The following is a 19687-nucleotide window of genomic DNA, read 5'->3' on the forward strand; positions in this document are numbered from 1 at the left end:
GTTTATTTCCTATATTGTATAATGCAAATAAAGTATACTCATTCATTCATTCATTCATTCATTCATTCATTTAGAGGATTTAATTTACAACAACTGTATAGCGAATAACCTATAATTCTCATTTTCTTTTACCAGGTTTTTTGGCTGTAGTAGACGCCGGCACGCTAGGCGAATTTCGAGCGCACGCTATCGCTTGGCAAATGTCGGGTGGCTGCCGGTTAGCGGGCTTCCTGGGCGTGCTGTCTTCCGAGCTCTCAGTATATACTCTCGCTGTGATTACACTCGAACGCAACTATGCGATCACACACGCGATGCATCTCAACAAGCGACTGTCGCTGCGACACGCGGCCGTAGTGATGGCCGTCGGCTGGGCGTTTTCACTAATAGCCGCTGCGCTACCACTATTCGGCGTGTCCGATTATCGGAAGTTCGCCGTTTGCTTACCGTTCGAGACGAGTACACCGGTAGCGTTGGGCTACGTCGTCGCGTTGCTCGTGATCAACGGCGTCGCCTTCCTTGTACTGCTGGGATGTTATCTCAAAATGTACTGTGCGATTCGGGGGTCACAGGCCTGGAACTCGAACGACTCGCGCATCGCCAAGCGGATGGCGCTTCTCGTGTTCACCGACTTCCTGTGCTGGTCGCCGATCGCCTTCTTCGCCCTGACCGCCGCCTTCGGCGCACGGCTCGTCTCCCTCGAGGAAGCGAAGGTTTTCACGGTGTTCGTACTACCGCTCAACTCGTGCTGCAATCCATTTCTCTACGCAATTCTCACGAAACAGTTCAAGAAGGACTGCGCACTCGTGTGTAAAGCCATCGAGGAGTCGCGGGTCACACGCGGTATCGGCCGCTGCCGACACTCCTCCAACTTCAGCAACCGCCAGACGCCGGCGAACACGAATAGCCTCGCGGAGAGATCGTCGCGCGGGCAGCACGGCGCGGCATGCGCGTGCCGGCGCCTGCTACCGCCGGGCGGCGCGGACGGCGGGCCGGCGCCGCGCCGCTCGGGCCGTGAACGTCTCATGCGCTGGCTCACCGCCTGCCGCCGCGCCGCGCCCGCGCCCGTGCCGGCGCCGCGCCCGCCCGCCGCTGCGCCCGCTCGCGCCGGCTCGGTGTCCTCCTCGGTCGAGTTCTCGTCGTCGCGCTCGGATTCGTGGCGCGCATACGGCCGGCCGCCGCCGCCGCCGCGCCGCGCCGCGTCCTGGCTCGTCGCCCGCAAGACATCGCAAGACTCGAACCTGTCGTCGTCGCGCAACGACTCTTCGGGATCGAACGCGACCGCGTCGACGGGCACGTGGCGCACGTCGCGGTCGGGCGGCAGCGCGGCGGGCCCGGCGCGGCCGCGGCTGACGCGGCAGCCGGCCGTGTCGGCGGAGGAGCCGCCCGGCTCGCCCGGCCCGCTGCCGCCCGCCGTGCTGGCGCCGCGCCACCTGCACACGATCCCGTCGGCCGCCGAGGCAGAGCAGCAGCCGGACGACTCGGACGCCCGCTGATCGCCCGCTCGTCAGCGATGTCACTTCAAAGACTGACCCCCCAATATCCACCGTCGAGTTTGACACCCGACGTCATCCCGCCACCGTAAGATAATCCGCGGTCTTCGCGAGATGCGGACCGCCCCGCCCGCCGCCGCGACCTCATGGAGTGTCTTATTTAACCGTCCATTAGAACAGTTTTGCCGCCGGCCGTTTCGCCCGCACTCGACCGGGTGCACGAGCTTTCCGGTACAAAAGTTGACGACGAGTATCCTTCGAAATAGTGTTTACACTTAGTAGCAGGCCGTGCGCTAGCCGCATACCAATGTAGACAAATAAAACGCTGTTTGAATATTTTGTACAGTATTAAATGTCATGACGATTATTATGAAACAAGTATTAAAAGAAAATTAATATATATTTAGAAAATTTTATGAAATAAGAATATTTATAAATATTGACATCGGTTAGATTATAATTACATAATTATTTACAATGCTGTAGGTGCAGATCGTACTGTGTACGTAAAATAAGTGATATTATTGTACATTTTAGAAAAATAAGAGATCGTTACAATGTTACATAGGCCTTAGCCTCAGCAGCCCGACGCAGTATTCGATTACCATTATTACTAAGTATTGATCGTTAATAAGTTACATTTTATACGAGAGGAGTATCGAGTGGGGGTCGATTAAGAAGTTTGGAGCGAAAGTGGGCTTCATCGCCCTCCCCCCGACGCCGCGACGCGGCGCTCCACACCGCCTCCTGTTTGTTACGTTACCTACGAGTTATGGAGCACCTACCAATATTTAAGAACTGCGCTAGACGCAGTGTGTGTATTATATAATCATACATACTTCCTTTTTCTATTTAAAAATAAATTACTTTTTTATATTTATCAAAAGACAAGGTAGTTATTTTTCTAATAAAAGTTGACAAAAAATTTAGAACCTCCGGTTTTTAAAATTTAAATACTAATAAGGAAAAATTGGTTCCGTATTGGTAGGTTCATTGTTTTTCGAATTCTATAATAAAAGTCAATTGAAACTACAAATAATAAATACTTACAAATAAACATTGAATTACATTATAATACAATTATTTAGAAATGCACTATGCATGGCACATTTTGAAAAAACATACAAAATAATTTGTTAACATGCAACATTATACAATTTAAATATAAAATAAGAACACGAGGCGTGCCACTCTGTACAATAAAGTAATTACTATGAATTTGTTCGTTTATAATTGCGTACGTACCTCTAAGATTAGAAGGGTGTACTGTACATAGAGGTGTCTATTTATTGATTCGTCCGAGCGACGCGTGATCGACGGGTGTTATTTATTTAATTTATTGTAACCAACAATAAATAAAATTATTGTCTATCCTACTGTTTTATTGTCACCTCGGTTCCTCGTAGTATATCCTCTTCGATCACTTGTACTACTACTACTCACAAAAAAGGACGCAGCAAGGGAACTCAAATTTCACATCGTACTTCACTGACAGTTGGAAACGGTGTCGCGCGATGAAACTTGTCGCTACAATAAAGTGTCAACGAGCTAGTGGTAAGTTCAAGTGTCGGGCGCCTGGTGTAGCTCGGTGGGCTCGCTGCCGGCGCGCTGCACGGTGGCGGCGGCGGCGGCGGCGGCGGCGGCGGCGGCGGCGGCGGCGGCGGCGGCGGGCGGCGGCTCGTCGGCGTCGCGCTCGCGCAGCGGCTCCCGGCGCGCGCGCCGCCTGCGGAACTCTGCAAACTGGCGGCCGAGTGACTCGTCCAGCAGGTCGGGCCGCCGCCGCCGCTCCTCCGCTACTTCGGCGTACGCCTCCTCGTTCTCCTCGTCCACCTCCTGAAATTATACAACTAAGTTATGGGTGGAGCAAACCACATTTAGTGATTTATAAACACCCACATAGCGTTCACTAGCTCAGCCGAAAAGCTCAAATAACATATTGTTCTTATATGAATTTTTCGTATAAAAATTGCTGCGTTCTTCGTCGAACGCAAGGTATCACTGATGCTAAATAAAACGTTTTCGGGATCTTTATACCGTAATAGCCAGTCAGCAGTATGATTTTTTTTTCACCGTAATAGCTCATTTTAATGTTATCAATCAAACGAACAACAAATCAACCAACCAATCAATCAAAACCTACAGTGTCTTACTGCTGATGAAGATATCTTAACCGGGTCTATAAACGCACGGCTTGACCAGCGATCGTGCGAAATGGAGCCAGTTGAGAGAGAATTTTGCGTAGCAATGAGACATCATAGGTCAAATGTTAAAATTATATGCCACCTTTGTGGTATAATGTGGTACAGCCCATTTGATGGTAAACAATCACTGTAGCCTATGAACGTCTGCTAAGGGTGTAATGCGCGCTTTTCCGACCCTGAAGAAACCTTAATATACCCTTGAAGAATCCAATACTGTAGTCTGTCGGGAAAACCTAGGCTGGGAGCTCATTACACAGCCTGAGCGTTCACGGGAGAAAATTTCTCTGAAACTGCACTGTACGTGACCGTTTAGGTTCAAGCGTGTGAGGATGAATTTTCTGACAATATTTTTATATATATACATATTCTTAAGTGATCCATTAATTGCTTGCTAAACTCTAGGACCTTATTAACTAACCGTCATTAAACTACTATCTATTATTACTCATACTGTGCTCCTACTCAGTACTATGTATATTTTTTTTGTGATTTACAACATAATATAAACTCCATAAAACACGATCCCTCTATAATTGCTAAAATATGTAATTTCTAACTCTAATATACACGCAGATATAAGAATAATACAAGTAAAAATAATAAATGCCACACAACCACACCGACCGCCTGCTCCTCGAGCGAGGTTATCCTGCCTGATGAGCAACCACGCTACGAACGTCAAGCGGCACCACCCACAACTCCCAGACCCGAGCAATACAGAAATGTACGTTTCATACATAAGCTCGACCAGCAATAGAACTCAGGACCTCATTTACACTAAGCAACGTGCCCTAAACATAGTAGCTTATCACCAAATCAAAAGAGAATCAAAGTATCGCGTTCTCTCCCTAAGCTTATTACGGTTTTCTCTACAGTTTGTATAAAAGAAACCACACTGAAAATGCCGTTACAGTGTGGTTTCTTTTATACAAGCTGATGAAGAAGAGTCCCTCTGCACAAGTCTAGTAAGTATCGTACCCCAAGAACTAAACTCTCCTTCGTCTGTATCAAATCTTAAGGTCTCATCTTTACGAGTAGAGGCAACAACGCACAACCGATTTATAATGGCTATCATAAGAAATTAAATATAATTTACCAACAATATTAAAGTGTTGATAGAGTACAATCCATGGAAATATTTTGATATTTCAGTTAGTTTCATATGACGGGTACAGCTGCCGCGACGACATTTTAATGACGATTTTGAGACAGTTGTACAATTATCACCACGGCGCCAATTACTATTCGGTTTTGTCAACGATCTATTTATTGAAATTAGCAGAATATTGTGCGTGAAAATAATGAACAAGTTAAGCAGTAGGTTACGACCTACAACTAAAATAACGTTGTTTACATTATTTATTTATTTATTTATTCATTAGTACAAATATGTGTACATGGCGGACTTAATGCTAAAAGCATTCTCTCCCAGTCAACCATAGGGAAGTGTCAGAATACTCGAATGCGGTACTACTAATTATTAATATACATACGTATTAAAATTACATATATAAACGAATAAATATATATAAATAACAAATATACTTACACATATATGACATATACTATATTATACACGAAATTGAGAATAATATAAAGTACTTACTGCTCGGATAAAAATAAAAAGTGTGCGTTAACGCTTTTTTTGAAAGACGGTTTAGTCTATTAATAAGTCTCCTTGTTATTTGTGGAGTATATTATTAAAAATAAGGTTAAGTATGTTGTGTTCGGTCTTGGCATTACCTTGATTTCGGCAAAAGTAACCGGCATGGTGCGATGTCGCAGCCGCGGTCCGGCGCGGCGGAGGCGCCGGCCCCGCGCTAGTGCCGACGCCGACGCCGGGTACACGGTCTCCATATTGGTGTACAGCACGTGCACGCCACCACCAAACTCAGCTTTAACTTCATAGAAGAAAATAGTACTCAGTTTAAAAGTAAATATTAGGTACTTACGAGGGTCATTTGAAAATTTTTTAGCCTAACATGGTTAAAGTTATTGGTTTTTTTATAACTACCCTCATTTTGAAATTACATTATTTAGCAACAAGTATGCACAGTTTAGTTTATTCACAGTAACTCATTGTTCGTTTACACGTGATACCGTCAGTCAGAGCTATTTTTGAAAATGGATAAAATTGAACATCGTGCAGTGATAAAATACCTGAATTTGAAAGGTTTAACTCCAAAAGCTATACATGAAGACATGTCTGCTACTTTGGGTGAGTCCGCTCCTTCGTATGCGACTGTTAAAAACTGGGTGGCAGAGTTTAAACGTGGTCGTGAGACCATTCAAGATGAGGCCCGTAGTGGCCGGCCTTCGACTGCTCCACTGATCAATTCAAAGAAAAAAACTGTGATTTAATTTTATCTGATCGAAGATTGACTGTCGAGGAGATAGCTAAGACTGTAGGCATCTCATGTGAGCGAACACATCATATAATTACTACTGAACTTGGATTCTCTAAGGTGTCTGCGCGGTGGGTACCGCGACTGCTTTCAGTGGAACAAAAACGCAACCGACTCAGAACTTCTCGCGACTGGTAAGAGTTATATGAAGCTGACCCAATAGAATTTGTTGAAAGATTTATAACTATGGATAAAACCTGGGTTCACCACAATACACCCGAGACAAAAGAACAGTCGAAACAATGGAAAAGAGCAGGATCGCCCACCCCAAAGAAGTCAAAGGTAGTTTTAGGTAGTAAACATTTTTTTTCAAATGAAGAGGTCATAGCCGCCGTGGACGCTTATTTTGAGGAGTTAGATGAAGATTTTTTTAAAACGGGTATCGAAGCCTTACCGGGTCGATGGAAAAAGTATTTTGAGCTCGGAGGAGAGTATGTTGAAAAATAAAAATAAACTCAAAATCATGTGGTTTCATTAAGTATGTTAGGCTAAGAACTTTTCAAATGATCCTCGTATTAGACAAAAACGAATTCGATCATTACTGTCCACTCTCGAGGGGCATACAGATATAATAATATATTTTCTTTGGCCGTTTTTATTTATGTTCATTACCTCATAACAATCAGTTTTAAACCGACTTGCAAATTTTTTTTATCTGAAAAGTTATAATTACAGATTAGGCCTATGGAAAATTTTATCAAAATCGGTTCAATACTCTCAGAATAACTGGTTCTATTACAATTGAAGTCGATTTTTTTTGTGGGACAAAATCTTTAAATTATTAAATGTACGAAAATGGGAGTGTAACGCACTTGCGGCACTTATCAATTTACGCTGAAAGAATATCAGTGATGCCCTCATCAGTGATATTCTTTCAGCTGGATCAGATGTCCCTACATGTGATGATGAAGTTCACACAATGACCTATCATTGAGATGAAGTCACAAGGGTCGATTCGAGAGAGAAACGCGTGGTCATGTGACATGGCATATTACTGGTAATATGATCGCTTGTTCCCATTACCGATTTTCACTGTAGGAAATTATTTTACATACATGACTTAAGACGGTGATGTGATCTAACAGTTATCAGGTATGCGTTGTTGCTAGATGTATGCGTCTGTACTTGTTCTTACTAACGATACGTAATGTTCACTGACGGCCGCGTGGTGCGCGGGAGCAGCTTGTTCCGCGCCTATCGTCGGCTGTGCAGTTGCGCCCACGTCTCCGCGTCGCGGCAGGCATTCACGCCTCGCGGAATAAGTATTCCAGTAGGTAGTACCGACTCGTTACAAATTAAATAAACATTGTTGACCTTCATACATTGTGCTGTTCGCTTCTTTTAGAAACTGTATTTATGTTCTATCAAATATTTAATACAATGAAGATATGAGTATTTTTAACATGTAGTCACAATTACTAACGAACAATAAAACAATTGTTAATTTAAACAAAATAAATTTAAACTTATCCTAAACCATATTCCTTCGGGACCACTTTGATTTTTCTTCATAAATCCTTTCGATTAAAATATGAAAATATCTTATCATTTACGAAATCGATTAAGAATTGATTAGCACACTCCCGCGTCGTCGACGTTATTCTCTCTGCCCAACCATGGTCACGTACGATTAAAGAGTAGATTATGTTTACTGAAGAATGGCAAACGAGCTGACGACCTAGATGAATATATTGGAACGACTAAGGCACTTCTCTATTGCAATTCTAGAACACAAGGACGGTAGTCTTACCTACTCAAACGAATAATACAAAAGTAAGTTCGACAGGTATATTTTACACATCTCTGCGTTGATCTACAACTCTTTTCTTTTTTCATTATAACCTAAACATCTAAAAGGAAGAGATTCTCAATTCATGTATAGTTTTTGTGTACGTGGTGTACAATATCTTAGTCAATTGTATATGATTTATGACCTTCATAATTCTTTTTGCAATCGACATAATTGAAGTAACTGTTTTCCGCGATAAACATGCTTCCTATTTCTAGTAGCGTAAAAAACATAACGCTGACACTGAGTTTGGACTACATAATTTCCTAAATCAAAGTTCAAAATGTTGGTTCAAATTTTCAAATCCCTTGGAATTGAATTCCGACTGGATTTGAACCCGCATCTTTTAGTTATCTCGTCTGTAGTGATACGCAAGCGAATTGGTTAAACACTAATTTATTCATTGAAAGAATAAATAGAACAAATTGTTACCGGGCAGTATTTACAAAATTATTAGTGGCCAGTACGTGAACATAATATATACTTTTCCTTCGAAAGAAAAAAAATAGTAAAGATAATATACCGAGTGAAGTACGAGTACAATCACAATTATAAAAGAAATTATCCGGTTGAATCAAACTATTAAAATGAAATTTGAATTTACAACCTTATACTTAGGATTTCTTAATAATATTTTTACGCATACAGTTTTGCTCATTTTAAAAATATTTCCAAAAACACCTAACAAGTTTCAGTACCGAGTTATAATGGAAGAGATATACCTATTGCCGAGTTGTCGTTGTAGTGAATATCACCTTATAGCTAATGGGCGAGTCTTCTAACATCTTTATTTTGCCTGATACGGGTTGCTAATGCTACTTGACCCTGGTATGTACATGACACACTTATCGACATATTGCACCTTCTTTGTATCTTACAATAATGATATATAATTATAATACCGGTGTTGTTAAGGTACCAATGTATTACAAGTAGATACGTACTCTATGTGGCGATACTACGATGTAAACTAAATGACAGATCCCACAGAAATGTTACAGTTCTATTGAGGTTCTATATTTCACTTGGCGTCCGTGCACAATGTCGACGAGACAGCGGGGCGGGCGCGCAGTGTAGCTCGAGCTCATACTCCTGTCAGCTCGGTGTCGACGCGCACTGTGCCGCCACCCCGCTCGGCAGCGCAGGCGCGTGCGCCGCCTACTGATCCCATGACCTCCAACCAATAATACGCCTCACCTAATCAGGCGTAAACACACACTTTCCAAGTAATCACTCGGAATCATAAAATGACTTCGATTTCAACAGGAAACATGAACTGGGAATGATGACAATATATGAGAGATAGCAATTACTGCACGCTACGAGTATATGCTACTAACGCGGCGAGTGAACGAGTTCTGGTGCAACCGCTCGTTATTTTTTGCCGAGAAATCTGTGTTTTGATGTGTGACCGCGATTCGGTGGCGATGTGCCAGGCGGGACGGCACCCGCCCCCCGCCCCCCACTGAGCGGCGTGGAACCGCGGCGGCCGTGAACACCGTCACCGCCGCGCTCTAACACAGCAGTGGACGAAGCTGCGTACTCCATCGTCTCAGTCAGTGTTGTAGGACACCGGGTTAATGTCTATATACACCAATTATATATTCATTCTTAAAATTCCTGTTTACGGCTGTTTGTAACATTCAATCGCTTTCCTGTCTCATAATTGGAATAAAGCCTATGCGATCTTACTTACTGCGATGTACATAGCTAATCCTTGTACTTAACAACGTTGGAGCAACAATCTGGAATCTGCCTTTATCTTGATGACGATAGCTCTGGGTAAATAGAATAGAACAAACCCTTGTTTAGCCATATACAAACTAAATCTTTAATAAAATTTGACGGGGTGGCGAAATGACAATATACTTATAGGTATATGTATAAAAATGTATTATTAGTAACTACTAATATTATTTTAAGAAAAATTTAAAAATAGGTGTAAAGTAAATTAAGACAGAAATTAAGTAAAAGGTATTGTGCACCTAGTGGTATCCACTCACACTGAACTTAACCGAATAGAATGGGACTGAATTCAAATTAAAAAAGTAATTATATCATATGCACGGCTCATAGATATCTGAGATCAGATGACGGAAATCAGATATCTATGAAGTAATATTTCTTATACAACATAAACATTCCGTAAAGTCGTCTTTATTGATTCTTGTAACTAATGTCTTATGAACTCTTGTGTTATGAAGAATGGACAAAAACGCACCTGTTGCTCTTTTTCCATACAGATAAACATATAGATCTGAAATTAATCAAATTAAAATATTAATATAAAAAATGCATATTAATCCTAATTAAATATTAAATAATTCGTCACATGTAGCACCCATCCATGAATATAATGATAAATAGATAGAATTATATACATACCTACATGACTGTACCTAGAAATTGGAGGCATTGAGGGCAATGCCCTACCTTAGGCCTTAGGCCTACCGAAAGGCCTCAAGAAAATTACACAGATTTGCTTTTTCGAACTCAATTATGGCTTCTGCCCTATTAAAAAGTTATTTTGCCCTACTTTAAACATGGATCTAGTTACGACCCTGCATACCTACCATGGTCATAATTATCGTACTTAGGAAGTAACAAACACACTTTCATACCTGTTTACAAAGTGTGTGTTTGTACATTAATAATATATAATTGTGCCGTAAAAGAGGCGACTAAGGGAAGGTGAGAGATAGGCAGCAGCGTTCCTCTTGAAACCTCTTTATATTTATACCCCATGCGTTGCCATTCCTGAGGACTCAGGTGTTATTGCTCTGTACCCTGTAAATTTATATCCCACCCTTTAAACCGAAACACGGCCATGCAAACATAAATGCTTCACGCTTGAAACACGAATGGGGCAGAGGTACCTGTCATGCGTGGAACTATTGGGAAAACCCAGTAGTTCCACGCTTTTTTTTATGTTCAACAGTGGACAGTTAAAGGCATTCAATGATTCCTTTGAAATGGTAAACAGTAAATTACATAAACCATGTTCCAATTACAAAACTATATTTAATAAACGCAGTTTTACTGCGCTTATGAACAAATTTGCTGTAGCAGGTTGTAGGAAAGATACTTAAATGTATGACTCTAGCTAACCCGGCAAACATTATTTGGCGCTTTCTATAGATAAATGGATTAAATGTACCCATTTTTTAACGGATGATAAAAGCCCCGCTTGCGCTATCGATATACACTAGCAGGGCACCAGTCAGTGATGATAAGTGAGAATGAAGCAGGCCAGTTAGCCCCTCATAACGAATTCATCAATAATTAACCATGATGGTTTCCAGGGGGATCCGCGTGTAGGTCGACCTGACAGGGTATATTGCTAGCAATATACAAGTCAAACCCCATACCTTTCCCCCCAAGAATTAAATGTATTTTCATATCATCAACTTATTTCTGATCGATCAAAACTAATTCCTATAGTAACTTTAGTCAATCGCTCTATCTATAGAAAAGCACTAAGGCGCTATAAAGTAACAAAGTCACTTTCGCATTTATATTATAATATTGGTAAGGATTAAAAAACATTACCTAGTATCAAATATAGCTGTATCAGTATAATCTCTGCTTTTGATCAGTGGCATGACAGATAACGTCACTAATATTATTAATATTCTCTTATAGACATGAGCTGTATGGGCAAAGCTCTTTGCCATTCACTTTGGAATAAACAGAACCAAAAAAAAGCAATGTCATGTCTAATGTCATATTCGATATTTCATCTTTGACGTTTCTCTGTTGACATATCGTTGGAAATAATTTTAGAAAAGGCGGGAAACTCGAATAAGAACAAGCGGGTTTTTTAAATTTTTTTTATTAATTTATTAAAACTATCTCTATCAATTCTTATTATTGAATAAAATATTATATTTTCACTAAATTCAGCGACAGTAATATAATTAGCATTCATGGGGAAGCGCAGTTGTAGAAAAAGGAAAAAAAAAGATGACGATTCAGGTGATGTAGACCATGAACCTTGTAATGACAAGGATATATATTCGGAAGATACTTCTACTGACTCAGAATCTGAAATTGATAAGGCCGATAAGTATAAACCTTACTACGTCACAGATTATATTAGAAGATATCCCGAGGAATCCCCTGGGACAGAATTTGTTGTCTTTGTAGAATCCTCAGATAGTCAGAAAACCATTGGATCCAGAGACTTGCTCTCACTCTCCTCCTGTTTAAAACGATTTAATAAAGGGGTAACTTATCTTAGATCTATAAATAAATTCAAAATCGGAGTATACTTTCAAAAGCCAGACTTAGCCAATGCTTTTTTAAATAATAAAACTTTTTTAAATGACTACCATTTTAAGGCCAGTATTCCTGCTTCTTCAACAGAAGTTACAGGCGTTATTAGAAATGTACCTACAAATATATCTAATAAAAAAATATATACTATGATATCGAGTTCTAAGAAAATTATTGCTATTAAAAGAATTTTAAGAAAAAAATACCTTGACTCATGGATATGTGTTACAGCCAACTCTAACCGTGACAATTACTTTTGCTGCATCTGTATTACCTGAATATCTGGATATTGGAGGTTGGCGCCACAATGTCACTCCATATATACCACCAGTTAAACAATGCTACCGGTGCTTGAGGTATGGACATTTAGCTAAATTCTGTAAGAATTCTGAGCGTTGCAGCATCTGCAAAGGTGAGCATAATTATAAAACTTGTACAACTGGAATGGAAAACGCTATTTGTGTACACTGCAATGGAAATCACACAAGTGTATCACCGCAATGCCCTGTTAAACAAAAGAAAATTGCTGAAAATAGATCTAAATTCAGACCTGCTTCTTTTGGAGATATACTTAGCACTGAAATATTTCCTAAACTGGGTAACAAACCTAAAAAAAATGTAGACCTAATTTCAATTCTAAATTCTGATAACAAGAGTTTATCACTTTTAATAGAAAGCATAATCAAACTTATTTCACTACATAACACAAAGAACACATCTATTAACACTAAAAGTGTTTTGAATGTGTTATATGATACTTTTGGTAATAGACCTATTTCACAAAATTCAATCGAGACCAATTAACTATCATACAGTGGAACGCTCAGAGCCTACTGAGCAATCGACATATTTTTACACAATTTTTAAATGAACATCATATTCACATTGCTCTCATCTCAGAAACTTGGCTAAAACCACATTACAAATTAAAAATTAAAGATTATTGTATAGAACGAAATGATTGTGGTAATAACCACAATGGAGTAGCGATTATTATACATAATAGTATTAGATATAAAAAACTTCACTCTTTTTTCGACAATTCTTTGCAAACTATAGCTATTAGTATTGAAGTTAATAATTCTTGGTATTCAGTTGCCAGTATTTACTGTCCTACCAATAGTACACCTAGTTTTACTAAAGCCAAATTTAAGTTCTTTTTGGAGTCTCTTCCTAAACCCACTATCATATCTGGAGATTTAAATGCACATCATACTATGTGGGGTTGTACCTCCACTAATACAAGAGGTAAAGACATTCTTGATTGTTTAGATGAATGTAATTTAGTACTATTAAATGATAAGCAAGTTACTACTGTTGGCTCTCATATTTGGAGACCCAATGGCCTTGATTTAACTATGGTATCCCCATCCATATCATTAAAATGCGAGTGGTCGGTTCATGATGATCCGTTAGGAAGTTATCACCTGCCGACTTTTACTAAAATAAACACAAAGAACTCTTCATCAACTCCGTCAGGTGAACAACATGCTCCTATAGATGAAGTTAATAAACTTTTGTTAAATCGTATAAACCTACGTCTCGTTAATTGGGATCTTTATTCTGAAACTGTTAATCAATTACTTTTGGATTTCGAGTATGATGTCAATGAGCCCTTAAACAATTACAATAGACTCTGTAAAATTATTTTGACAGCTGTGGAACGTTCCGTTCCACGTAGGAACTTATCAAATAGCGGTGCAAATACTTCAAAGAGGCACAAACATATTGCAGTACCTTGGTGGAATAACAGGTGTGCGACAGCTGTCAATGATAGTAAAGCGGCTTACCTTAGGTTTAAACAAAATCCAACTCTCGATAATTACATAAATTTTAAAAGAGTTCAAGCTGTTAAAAAGTTAGTAATTAAGCAAGTAAGACAACAGGGGTGGCAGGAATTTTGTTCCAAATTTAATAGATTAATACCAATTTCCACTGTTTGGCAAAATATGAGAAAACTAAATTCAAAACATCGTCAAAATCATTTTAAAGATATATCATGGGTCAATGATTTTTTACGCAAATATACTCCTGATTTTGTACACTCACCTTTTGATGACAAACAGTTTAATTCTGTTAATTCATGCCCAAAATTTCTCACTGACCCATTCTCAATTGATGAAATATCCAGTGCAGTAAAATCTAGAAAAGATACAGCTAGTGGCCTTGATCGCTTAACATACAATATGTTTCGATTGCTGAATAAAATAAACCTTACTAAACTCTTACAAATTTTTAACGATTTATGGAAGGACTGTATTATCCCACCAGAATGGAAAATGGATTGTTTGATTCCAGTAATTAAACCCGGTAAAGATCCTACAAATTTCGACTCCTATAGACCTATAACATTGACGTCCTGTGCAGGCAAATTATTCGAACAATTAATTAAACAGCGTTTAGAGTTCTTTATTGAAAGTAATAGTATATTACCATCGAATCAATTTGGTTTTCGCCGTGGATATTCAGCGCGCGAAAGTTTAGCGAACTTCTATGTCGACCTTAGTACTGCTTTGAATAACGATGAATATGTTCTATCTGTTTTTTTAGATGTCGTAGGAGCTTTTAACAATGTAAATTTAACAGTTCTATCTTCGATTTTATCCTCATTTCTTCCAATGAAACTTATCGAATGGATTTATAATTTTCTTAGTAATAGAGAAGTGTATGTTAAAGTAAATAGTAAATTAATAGGACCTAGGTTAAGCTCTAAAGGAGTATGTCAAGGTGGTATTCTAAGCCCGCTACTATATATTTTATATATCTATAAACTTAATTCAATTTTAGGAAACAGTGTGAACAACTTGCAATTTGCCGATGATTTATTAATTTATATAAAAGGAAAGAATATTATTGATATGCAATTAGTGTTAAATGAGTCATTAAAAAGACTTGAGAAATATTTTTCTCTTCTTTCCCTCGATATTAGTTTAACCAAAAGTAAAGTAGTTGTTTTTCATCAAGTTCATAAATATGTTCCATTAATGAATATTATATATAATAATCAAACTCTTCCAACAGACTGTAGCGTTAAATTTCTGGGGTAATTTTTCATCAAAATTTAAAATGGGATCTATACGTTGATTGCTTAGTAGATCGTGCTTTAAGAGCCACTAATATAATAAGATCTGTAATTGGTCGTAACTGGGGAGCTGATCCTAAAATTATCCTTTTACTTTACAAATCTCTTGTTAGAAGTAATTTTGATTACGCTTTCTTTTGTTATGCCTCAGAACATAAATTAGTAGAAAAACTCGAAAAAATTCAAAATATGAATTTAAGACTTATTTTAGGTGCTATGTATACTTCTCCAATTATCTCAATGCAAGTAGAATGTAATTTGCCTCCTATCCTTCTTCGTTTCGAATACCTAAAACTCAAATTTCTCTTCAAAGTTTTTTCAGTTTCCAATAACCCACTCATACTCAAATTATTAAATTGCCCCATTTCTATGTTTTTGAATAAAACTATTGTCAATGATTTGAATTTACGAGATGAATATAACATCTATAGTAGTAAGATACTTCCTTGTTATAATGGCCTTTATGAGAGTAAGTTCTGTAAAATCAAAATTGTTATACGTAAAGACATAAAAGAAAAGCACGATATGTATGAGACTTTATCAGAATTTATTGACTACAGGCAGATATATACAGATGGTTCCAAAAATGCACTTAGCACTTCAGTGGCTTTTTACGATTTGTCAAATAGATTTGGTCACGGTTATAAAATTTCAACTTTGGCTAGTATTTACACAGCAGAAGCAAAAGCTATATTTTTAGCATTAGAATACATAGAAAAACAGGTACTATATTCGAAATGGATTATAATTACAGATAGTATGAGTGTTCTTATGGCATTAAAAAATAACACATTCATTTCATCATCAAACTACTTAATTCAAGAAATTCGTAATAAATATTATCATCTCTGTACTATATATGGAAAAGATATTATCTTCATCTGGACCCCTTCACATATTGGAGTGTTTGGGAATGAACAAGTAGACACTTTGGCTAAAATTATTAATTCAAGTGCTGCTCGTGTTCAAGATTTACCCCTTTGTTACTCAGATTGTAGTATTGGAATACATAAAATCGTTACAACTAAATGGGAGGAGCATTGGACTCAAATATTACAGACTAAAGGCAAATGGTACCGCAAAATTAATTGGCGTATTGGAAAACCGTGGTTCTGCAAAGGAAAGGACACAAACAGAAAATTTTACACCAATATTTGTAGATTACGAATCGGCCACGGACATTTCAACGAACACCTGCACCGAATGGGCATGATCGCTTCCCCATCATGCACATGGTGTAACTCAAATACAGCCCAATCTCTACATCACCTTTTTTTTGATTGCTCTGAATTTGTCATTCAAAGACACATTATGTTTGACGAACTTAGGATTATCTTCAAAAAACCCGAAAATATCCCGCACTCAATCCCGCTTCTCTTAAGATTTCCTTCTTGTTTCAAAGCTACTTTCACTTATATTACTACAACATTCAAGGAGCTATAAGAATACTTTTATTGAATTGCAAGACAATGATTTTTTATAATTATTTATTTTTAATTTGATAAATCCACTGGTTTAAGAAAACTCAAGAAAAGATATTTATGAAAATGTACTTACCGGATTTGACAAATGAAATATTGAAGATTATGACAATAATTGAAGCGACATTAGAAAAATAAAATTCCAGACAAATTATCTTTTTGAAGACTAGGCAGCATGGTCTCCGACCTTAGCCTGTTCCAAACGGAACAAACGTACTAAAAAAAAAAAAAAAAAAGGAAATAATTTTAATTTCATAATTTTCACATTTTTTTTTATTTCATAATATTTTAACCCTTTTTAATAGCAAAATATATAATAAAATTTTTGTTGTAAAATACACTAATTAATCTGTGGTATCTCGTTTGGTTTTCACCTGACTATTAATATGTATGATTCTGCTATTAATCGACAATTCGAGAACAAAACGAAAGCATTAGACTTTCAGTAGTAATATCGTATAGTTTATGTGTGTATTGTAAAAGTGCTGAACTACATAAATATAATTGTATCTGCAAAGTTTTTAATCAAAATAGCATCATGAGTTATATGCTGGGACATTTACACAACGGCTGGCAGGTGGATCAGGCAATCTTGTCTGAAGAAGATCGCGTGGTGGTAAGACAATAAGTTTTAATCTCTATAGATTGCTTATATTAATACTATTTTGCTGTTAAGATATTTTGTCATTTATTTAGTTGATGATGCATTTTCAAGCTCAGTATTTTTTTAAATATATTGTATACTTTATAAATGTTCAAGTGAAATCACTTTTCGTTTCCCATCTGTATTTATAACTCTAAATAACAGAATGTATATTTATTGTTATAGGTGATTAGATTTGGTCATGACTGGGATCCTACATGTATGAAAATGGATGAGGTCCTGTATAGTATAGCTGAGAAGGTTAAAAACTTTGCTGTCATCTATCTAGTGGACATCACAGAGGTGCCAGACTTCAACAAAATGTGAGTATGCCATCAGGTTAATAATATACATTTTTATTATAGCATACTGTTTACTTATTTATTATTTATTAAGGCACACCAAACAGTACATGTATAAAACATTAAAAAAAAATATGTATGAAATTATATCTGATATAAGTACCTATAAAAGGTGAGCACATTACTTTTGAACCTTGATATTAATAAGAACATGGAATCTTAGCTATATATATATATATATGTGTGTGTGTGTGTGTATGGATGAAATGTAAATTTAATAACATTTGATATAATTGTGCCTGTGATGGTTGTTGTGTGATTGCTTTCACATTGTAATATATTGTCACAATTCTATAAAAGTTATTATTTGTGAATGGTAACTGTAGTGAAACATAAACAGCACCGTAAACATCACAGAATATACTGTGACAATGATGAGTTGGCCTCATATGTTGCAATTCCTGAGGACTAAGGACTAATACCCTGTAATTGTATTTAGCATATTGCTACTTTCAAACCAAAATGTAGCCATACAAGCATAATATAGAGCAATGTATTCTTCAGTAGTACATGTAATATTAATATTGGTAACATACTAATTCCAATATTGCTGGCCTCCTATTATTACCAAGTCTTGGTTTGTTGTATGAACCTCTTTCTTGCACACTATATTCCAATTGCGAAGATAGATGTGGAAGTCCCCAGAAAAATAAAGTAATGAGTACCCAGTGGCTTGAATTTTAAATTTTCAATTGTACTAAACTAAGACATGTTCAAAATAAATATATTCATTCTCAGTTCCCACATTTAAAAATGTACTGATGACAATTTGTAGTAGTAATTTTAATATCTATGAAATAAAAACTATAATTTAAAAAAAAATTTGTTTATTCTTGTATTAATTTACAGGTATGAATTGTACGACCCGTGCACGGTGATGTTCTTCTTCCGCAACAAGCACATCATGATCGACCTGGGCACTGGCAATAACAACAAGATCAACTGGCCCCTCGAGGACAAGCAGGAAATGATCGACATCATCGAGACCGTGTACCGCGGCGCGCGCAAGGGCCGCGGTCTGGTTGTCTCGCCTAAGGATTACTCTACTAAATATAGATATTAAATTTCTATTTCATTATTTAGTGTTATTAATTAACCGAACATTGTTTTAAATGTTCTAATAATTTGTACATTTTTGTCCATAAACATTAAATTTATAGGTATTTCTTATTTCTTGTTTCTTTTTATCTCTTATTAGTATTTCTGTGATTCTATTTAGTTTTTTTGCGAAGAAACTACTAAATCAATAACCGTGACCACTAATTGATATGGCCACCTATATTAAACTATGTGTATATTCATGTAAATTAAGTTCATCAATTTGAATTTGGTGTGCGTTCTCGGTTGACTCTGTGTCATTATAACATATGTGTGGATATAGGGTTCAAACGGCATTTTGTAAAACTTTTTGCCATCTATCCTGTATAGAGTAATTAGACACCGCTGATTACGATATTGCTCGGTGCCATAGCCTCGTCCCCTTCTACCCTTTTTACCCGTTTTTCAGAAAATTGAGAGCAAATGCAATTTTTTGAAACAAACATATAACTTATTAGTTCTAGTAAAATAATTTATATATAATTTTTATGTTATATATTGTTATAGAGCATTTAATGAAGATTAAATTTGTCTTTGACAATTTTCTGTTATCTAAGTTTTTTTTTTTTTTATACAAATCGCATTTACGGGCACGTTTATGGGTAAAAGGTATTTTTTTTTAATAAATGATAATGGAACGGTAACCCCGCTTGAGCTAACGGTATACATTGGTGGGGCACCAGTAAGGAATGGTAAGTAAAAATGAGAAGGCTAGCCATTCATATTGAATACGCCTGGAATTCAACAGTGGTTTCTAGGAGGACTACAGGGAGGTCGACATAATACCTATCAAGTATATTGTTAGCAAGGGAACTGGTAATCCGCATTACTAACAAGTAAAATATTACTTTTTTTGTCAAA

The 19687-nt window shown here is 37.6% G+C and overlaps 3 protein-coding genes across 8 annotated transcripts in view; 2 read left to right on the forward strand and 1 right to left on the reverse strand.

The window, feature by feature from the left end:
- Positions 1–2861, forward strand: part of LOC113512210 (follicle-stimulating hormone receptor) — a 72646-nt gene extending 69785 nt beyond the window's left edge. For both annotated transcript variants that reach the window (XM_031909151.2, XM_031909152.2), the window contains one exon: positions 136–2861. In XM_031909151.2, the coding sequence (XP_031765011.2) occupies positions 136–1493 (1358 nt within the window). In that variant the 3' untranslated portion in view covers positions 1494–2861. The remainder of the gene's footprint in view (positions 1–135) is intronic.
- Positions 2824–13849, reverse strand: LOC113512209 (uncharacterized). 5 transcript variants are annotated; one of them, XM_052896802.1, is made up of 5 exons: positions 13745–13849; positions 12367–12564; positions 8830–11929; positions 5435–5592; positions 2824–3323 (listed from the first exon to the last, which is right to left on the reverse strand). In XM_052896802.1, exons 4-5 carry the CDS (start codon positions 5546–5548, stop codon positions 3051–3053), a joined length of 387 nt encoding a protein of 128 aa, XP_052752762.1. In that variant the 5' UTR covers positions 5549–5592; positions 8830–11929; positions 12367–12564; positions 13745–13849; the 3' UTR covers positions 2824–3050. The 5 variants fall into 5 exon arrangements, with proteins under 5 accessions (XP_052752762.1, XP_052752760.1, XP_052752761.1 ...); XM_052896800.1 differs by having other exon boundaries at positions 13588–13849; XM_052896801.1 differs by having other exon boundaries at positions 12435–12564; positions 13700–13840.
- A 3125-nt stretch (positions 13850–16974) lies between these two features.
- Positions 16975–18898, forward strand: LOC113512092 (thioredoxin-like protein 4A). The gene is made up of 3 exons (XM_026895868.3): positions 16975–17339; positions 17553–17689; positions 18578–18898. Exons 1-3 carry the CDS (start codon positions 17262–17264, stop codon positions 18789–18791), a joined length of 429 nt encoding a protein of 142 aa, XP_026751669.1. The 5' UTR covers positions 16975–17261; the 3' UTR covers positions 18792–18898.
- Positions 18899–19687: the final 789 nt, after the last annotated feature.

This window comes from Galleria mellonella, unplaced genomic scaffold (assembly GCF_026898425.1).
Source record: "Galleria mellonella isolate WM207_F2 unplaced genomic scaffold, CSIRO_AGI_GalMel_v1 utg34, whole genome shotgun sequence".
Classification (NCBI taxonomy): Eukaryota; Metazoa; Arthropoda; class Insecta; order Lepidoptera; family Pyralidae; genus Galleria; species Galleria mellonella.

Bases quoted from the DNA above. Each gene is read 5' to 3' on its own strand.
- LOC113512092 (XM_026895868.3), top strand. From the start codon at position 17,262: ATGAGTTATATGCTGGGACATTTACACAACGGCTGGCAGGTGGATCAG. The intron at 17,340-17,552 runs GTAAGACAATAA...TTATTGTTATAG, and splicing joins CTGAAGAAGATCGCGTGGTG to GTGATTAGATTTGGTCATGA. The intron at 17,690-18,577 runs GTGAGTATGCCA...ATTAATTTACAG, and splicing joins GTGCCAGACTTCAACAAAAT to GTATGAATTGTACGACCCGT.
- LOC113512209 (XM_052896802.1), bottom strand. From the start codon at position 5,548: ATGGAGACCGTGTACCCGGCGTCGGCGTCGGCACTAGCGCGGGGCCGG. The intron at 3,324-5,434 runs GTAATGCCAAGA...GTATAATTTCAG, and splicing joins TTACTTTTGCCGAAATCAAG to GAGGTGGACGAGGAGAACGA.